Genomic DNA, 7,389 nt, shown 5'->3' with positions numbered 1-7,389 from the left:
GCCCCCTATAAAGGGAACCCCTCTTCAACATTGAAGGGGGTTGGAAAAATTACTGTAGCATTGCACCATAATCAATACAAACTGATTTCACCATTTATCTTCTGCAATTATTCTTGGAGTTCCTACTTAGATTTCTAAAGCTTTTCTTTTGATAATTTCTACGTTGCAATTTTTCTAACTTATCTTAGTTGACGAGCTCTCACCGTCAACAAGTATCTAACGCCATCCAAGTCTATCCCGTAACTGAAAAGTCCATAATGCCCTTTAGACATAACCCTATCCTTTAATGGCCCCAAGGGAAAAATCATCATTTGCCATGTTTCCCGCTAATCCTCAAGTAATCCTATAAATTCCCATTTAATCCTGACATACATAAATAATTACTAATAGTTACCTGTTACCTGGTAAGCCCCAGGCACATGCCAAGTTCTCAAAATAACCTTAGGCTCACCACAAGCCGAGTATCTAACACCGTTGTGACTATTATGCTAATCTGCTCCCTAGGATCGTCTCGGACCATACATCTCAAATATATCCCCATAACATTGGGATCTCACTCAAAACACATTCATATTTACATTTATGCTCTCAATGGGCCAAAATTACAAACACGCCCTTATTCACCGAAATGGCCCACATGCATATTTAATACATACAAACATACATGTCTAGTTACATTACTACATAATTCATTTATATCATACAATCACTCTTATAATCCATTACTCACTCAAAAAAGTCCCAATTAGGCCCTCCAGGCACTCTAGTCAAGGCACTCTGCCTTGATATCAAATTCGGGACGTTACACTAACCCAAAAACTACTCCATAGTCTCTCCAATATCCAACTTAACCCCAAGGATTAAACCTCAAGGAAACCCGTAAATCACATCAATACGAGAATTCGACCCTCAGCTGCCTCCAAACTTTCTCCTAGCTTGATTCCCCTAATTCCCAGATTTAATTCCTCCTGGATTCCCAAGCTAAGTCTCCAAACTTCAAATGATTCCCCAAGGCTCAAGAGATGGCAGAATGAGAGAGAGAACGTGGGAGAGGGGAGGATGTGTGAGGTTGGTGTTCTAGTCACTTCCTGAAGGTTTGTCCAAGACTATCCCTTGATACCAAAATGACCAAAGTACCACCTAGGCCAGTTCTTGCTCTTTAATGCCCCAAAGGAAAAATGGTCATTACCCACATTTCCCGCTAATTCCTTAAGTAGTCCTATAAATTCCCAATTAATCCCGGCCTAACCAAATAATTGCATAATAAATACCCATTACCCGGTGTAACGCCCTACTACCTTAGAGCCGTTACTAAGTGAGTTTAAAACAGAAATTGTGCATCTAATTGACTCAAGTGGTTTCTAAAACCAAAAGTGTGAATAGACCAGAGTTTAAGGCTGTACTCTTTGAAAATGTTTAGTTTCATTAAAAACGTTAATTATAAAACATCTGGGATCCCAAAATAAGGTTTACAAAATATTTACAACTCAAAATGGATTTACACTTGATCAGCTATCAAAAGAATGGTTAAATACAGCCATATACAAAATGCCCCCAACCAAAGCAGTCGGGCAGGCCGAACATGTACGCGCCGCCCCCACGCTCTCCATACTCATGGCCGGTTGACTGACTCCTTGCTTTTACCTGCCACACGGAGCACCCGTGAGCCGAAGCCCAGCAAGAAAACCCAAATAACACATAACATATGCAAAGTAAATAGCTGGCAATAATTCACTGATACATAAGAAAACCACCATCATAAACAAGTACGGCCATGCCGCTCCCAAGGCCTTACCAAAGCCTGGAGTTTCGGTTCTCACCGCGAGGATCACTCATGTATCCCTTGGGTCCCACCCTGAATATAAGCATCCCATGTGCTGTGTTACTTTCGGCCCACGGCCGCCCCGGCCTATGCCGTACCCGGCCTCTGCCGCTCGTTTCATCATAATAACACATATAGTGCATTCAAAATAAACATTCACACACATCATGGTTCATTTAAGTTTATGTATTTGCACGTAATACAATCCGGGGCCACGCCCTACAATCACACAGTGGGGCCATGCCCTAAACTCGGGTGTTACGGTTTTCTTACCTGTATCCCGTGCTTTCCAAAGTACCACGGTCACGAGCACGGTCCTTTAGCACGAGCCTCTCCGAAATCCTAGTCACAACACACATAAAACACTTTTAATACTAACCAAACCCAAAACCACTTCCCGGGACCAATCCCGCACTCTCGGGACCTCTAAAACCTTAAAACAACACCCCGGAGGCATCCCACGAACCCCCGGAGCTAAGACCTAAAATTGCCAAAAAGAGCTACCCTGAAAATTGCCTTGTGCCGCGGCACCACATCCTTGTGCCGCGGCACCCATCAGACAGAAGCTCCCTTGCCGCGGCACACAAAAACCCTGCCGCGGCACGCCTTCGCAGACCCAGAATTCTGGGTTTTTCCTGCAATTTTCCCCGAGCTTTAACCTCCCCAAATCATCCCAAACCAAAACCTAAACCCCAAAACTCAAATCCAAACCTCATATGAACAATCTAACACCCCATAAACACTAGAATCAAATCCAAAACATCAATACACACAAGATCCACTCCTTTGATTTCAAATTCAACAACCCAAATCAAAACTCATGAAAATCTTAACTCAAGCATTAAATTCCTCAACCAACACAGAAAACAAACTTAAATAAGCATAAAATCCTTACCTCAAGAGTAGAATCCACCCTAAAAGTTCCCTTGATCTCCTTCTAAGCTTCCCACTTCAGCCCCCTTTCTACACCTCTTCTTCTTTCTTCTTCTTTGCCCTAGCCTTTCTCTCCTCTTCTTTTCCTTCTCTTCTAATTTATCAAAGCCACAAGTGACCCAAATGCCCAAACCGTACCCCCTAAATCCCAGCTGCATAATGTCTATTTGCCTTGCCAAAAGACCAAATTACCCCTCCTTACTAATCCTTCTAAGCTAAACCTTCAAGGGTACTTAAGTCTTAACACTTTCATTTCAATTCTACCACTTCCTATCTTAAAACTTGTTACTCACAGCAGTTACAAATGGTTACCAAATTACCAATACTAATCACTCTTTCTAAACTCAACTTACAAGATTCCCGAAGTACCCCTGGGCTCCTCCCGAGCCGGGTACAACAACCCGTTGTGACTTTTAGACTAACTGGCTCACTAGGACCGTCCCGATGCGTGCATCCTGGTAAAACATCACACTCACATGGCACAATTCACATAGTATAATTATCACAGTTATGCCCTAACATGGCCAAGTTACAATCATGCTCATTTTAAGACAATCAGTTCTACATGCATACCGATTCACATAGTCATGCATCTCAAATAATCCAATAGTCATATAACGTGCAATAAATCATAATGATGCATTAAACTTAATAAAGTCACACACAAAATCCCATCATGCCCTCCAGGCACACAACTCCAGGCCCTTAAGCCTTAACATTGAATTTGGGTCGTTACAACTATCCCCTCCTCATGAGAATTTCGTCCTCGAAATTTACCTGAACAACTCGGGATGCCGCTCCCGCATATCTGATTCCAGTTCCCATGTCGCCTCTTCGACCTTGCTGTTTCTCCACAATACTTTAACCAAGGGGATGGTCTTGCTCCTCAAGACCTTGTCCTTCCTATCAAGGATCTGAATAGGCTTTTCTTCGTATGATAAGTCCCGATCCAACTCCAAGTTCTCATAGCTCAACACATGAGTAGAGTCCGAAACATACTTCCGGAGCATGGACACATGAAACACGTCATGAACTCCTGATAAAGCTGGAGGCATTGCTAACCTATAAGCCACCTCCCCAATTCGTTCTAGAACCTCAAATGGGCCAACAAACCTGGGACTCAGCTTGCCCCGAACGCCAAATCGTTTTACTCCTCTCAGGGGTGAAACCCTGAGGAATACATGATCACCAACCTGAAATTCTACGCTCCTGCGTTTCTGATCTGAATAACTCTTCTGGCGACTCTGGGAGGCGAGCATACGAGCTCTAATTTTCTCAAGTGCCTCATTGGTCCTCTGAACCATCTCAGGACCTAAATACCTTCTCTCACCTGTCTCATCCCAGTGAATCGGTGATCTGCATTTTCTACCATACAACATCTCATACGGAGCCACTCCGATAGTCGCCTGATAACTGTTATTGTACGAAAACTCAATCAGAGGGAGGTACTTACTCCAAGATCCCTCAAAATCCAAGACACAAGCTCGTAACATGTCCTCCAGTATTTGAATTGTCCTCTCAGACTGTCCATCCGTCTGAGGATGATAAGCGGTACTAAACCGAAGCTGCGTGCCCATTGCCTTCTGCAGGCTCTTCCAAAACTTGGAAGTGAAAGTGGGGTCTCTGTCGGATACTATTGACCTCGGAGCCCCATGAAGTCGAACGATCTCCTTAACATAAAGCTCTGCATACTGCTCCACAGTATAAGTCGTCTTCACAGGTAAGAAGTGGGCGGACTTGGTATACCTGTCCACAATCACCCATACCGAGTCATGCTGACCCACGGTCTTTGGCAATCCTACCACAAAGTCCATGGCAATATCTTCCCATTTCCACTCGGGAATCCCAAGAGGCTGTAATAATCCTGCTGGCCTCTGGTGTTCCGCCTTAATCTGCTGACAGGTTAGGCATCTAGCCACATAGTCCACCACGTCCCTCTTCATGCCTGACCACCAATACAAAACCTTCAGGTCATGGTACATCTTCGTAGAACCTGGGTGCAAAGAGTAGGGAGTGGTATGAGACTCGTCCAAAATCTCTCGCCGAATGTCTGGATCAATCGGAACACAAATCCGTCCTTTGTACTTCAACAAACTCATCTCAGAAATAGAGAAGTCCTTAGCTGCTCCCGATAGGACGTTCTCTCTACGCTCAACTAACTGGGGGTCCTTTCCCTGTGCTTCCTTAATCCTCTCGAGGAGTGTTGACTGAAGAGTAATGTTGGCTAACCTCCCAACCACTAGCTCTATACCTGCTCTGGTCATCTCTCCTGCTAGTCTGTCAGATATCTGCCTCGAACTATACAACTGTCCTGGGCCCCTTCGGCTCAATGCGTCAGCCACCACATTAGCCTTCCCAGGATGGTATAGGATATCACAATCGTAATCCTTTACCAGCTCAAGCCACCGTCTCTGGCGCATGTTCAAGTCCTTCTGGGTAAAGAAATACTTTAGACTCTTGTGATCAGTGTATATCTCGCACCTCTCTCCATACAGATAGTGTCTCCAAATCTTAAGTGCGAATACCACTGCAGCTAATTCCAGGTCATGCGTGGGATACCTCTGCTCGTACTCCTTTAATTGCCTTGATGCGTACGCTATCACTTTCCCAGCCTGCATCAACACGCATCCCAGACCCTGTCTGGAAGCGTCACAGTAGACCACAAACTTCTCATTATCCGTTGGCAGGCTCAGCACTGGTGCAGTAATCAACCGCCGCTTCAGCTCTTTGAAGCTATTCTCGCATCGATCTGTCCACACAAACTTGGTCTTCTTCCTTGTCAATTCTGTCAACGGAGTAGCAATTCTGGAGAACCCCTCTACAAACCGCCGGTAGTAACCTGCTAGTCCAAGGAAACTTCTAACTTCAGGAACATTGCTGGGTCTAGGCCAAACCCTCACTGCTTCCGTCTTACTTGGGTCGACCAGTAACCCATCCTTACTGATAATATGGCCCAAAAATGAAACTTGCGATAACCAGAACTCGCACTTACTAAACTTGGCATATAGCTTATGCCCTCTTAACCGCTGCAACACTAGACGCAGATGATGCTCATGCTCTGTCTCTGTCTGGGAGTATACTAGGATATCATCAATAAACACAATCACAAACTTATCCAAGTAATCCTTAAAAATTCTGTTCATCAAATCCATAAATGCCGCCGGGGCATTGGTTAATCCAAAGGACATAACCAGAAATTCATAATGCCCATACCGAGTCCGAAATGCAGTCTTTGGTATGTCCTCATCTCTGATCCTCAATTGATAGTAGCCTGATCGGAGATCAATCTTCGAAAACACTATACTCCCTTGAAGCTGATCAAATAAATCGTCGATCCTAGGCAATGGATATTTGTTCTTGATGGTCAGCTTATTCAACTCCCTATAATCGATGCACATCCTGAGCGATCCATCCTTTTTCTTAACAAATAAAACTGGAGCACCCCACGGCGAGAAACTCGGTCTGACAAACCCCAAATCAAGTAGTTCCTGCAGTTGAATCTTCAATTCCTTCAATTCTGCTGGAGCCATTCTGTAAGGTGCTTTGGATACTGGCTCTGCTCCCGGAGCCAACTCAATGACGAACTCGATCTCCCGCTGTGGCGGCAACCCCGGCAGATCTGCTGGAAACAAGTCTGGAAACTCGCAGACGACTCTGGTTTCATTCGGTCCCACTGCCGCCACCTTAGAGGAATCCACTATACTTGCTAGGAATCCTATGCAACCCTCTTGCATCAGGTCTCTAGCCTTTAGTACCGAGATCACAGGTACCCGCGGTCCATCCACCGATCCCACGAACACAAAGGGTGCCTCGCCCTCCGGTTCAAAGGTCACCATTCGTCGCCTACAATCAATTGTTGCTCCATATCGCGTCAACCAATCCATCCCTAGTATTATGTCAAAATCGTCCATATCTAGTTCAATCAGGTCAACAAACAATTCTCTACCATCTACCACTACTGGTAAGGCTCTAACCCACCTCCTAGAGACTACCAGCTCTCCTGTAGGCAATACAGTCTGAAAACCCCTAGCATACAAAATACTAGGTCTACACAGCTGATCAATCACTCTAGCAGAAACAAATGAGTGCGTAGCACCAGAATCAATCAATGCAGTAAACAAGGATCCAGCGCTAAAAATCTGACCTGTGACCACTGATGGGCTGGCCTCTGCCTCAGTCTGAGTCAAGGTGAAGACCCTAGCAGGCGCGAGGCTGTCACCCTGCCTAGGCTCCTCCTTCTTAGCCTGCGGGCAATCTTTCTTCAAGTGGCTGGTGCTTCCACAAACAAAACATGCCCTGATGCCGGTACCCGCTCCAGAGGCGGACCGGCACTCGCCCTGATGCCGTCGCCTGCATCGAGGACACCATGGATAACTCCTCCAGTTGTCATTACCGCCCTGGCGGCCACCCACGGAACCGCGAACCCTCCTGTCGGAACCATAGGGAGTAAATGAGTCTGGTACTCTCCTCTTCTGCTCACTGGGGCCGCTGCCCCGACTAGGCCCAGAAGAAGAAGGCATTACCCTCCTGGTATCACGCCTAGCAGCGCTATCCTTCCAGATCTGATCCTCAGCCCTCTCAGCAGTGAGGGCCTTGTCTACCACTTGCGCATAGGTAGTCTCTGGAGCCATTGT

The 7,389-nt window shown here is 45.7% G+C and overlaps 1 protein-coding gene across 1 annotated transcript; it reads right to left on the bottom strand.

Annotated features, from left to right (window-relative positions):
• Positions 1-3,540: 3,540 nt before the first annotated feature.
• LOC133825153 (uncharacterized) lies at positions 3,541-6,696 on the bottom strand (the record flags this gene model as incomplete). The annotated part of the gene is made up of 5 exons (XM_062258137.1): positions 3,541-4,593; positions 4,882-5,211; positions 5,284-5,571; positions 5,836-6,123; positions 6,325-6,696. Coding segments are annotated over 5 exons (2,331 nt in total), but the record flags the coding sequence as incomplete, so codon positions are not given.
• Between the last annotated feature and the right edge of the window lie 693 nt (positions 6,697-7,389).

This window comes from Humulus lupulus, chromosome 3 (assembly GCF_963169125.1).
Source record: "Humulus lupulus chromosome 3, drHumLupu1.1, whole genome shotgun sequence".
In the NCBI taxonomy this organism is placed as follows: Eukaryota; Viridiplantae; Streptophyta; class Magnoliopsida; order Rosales; family Cannabaceae; genus Humulus; species Humulus lupulus.
Note: the sequence above shows the minus strand (reverse complement) of the source record. Positions and strands in the feature narration are given on the sequence as shown.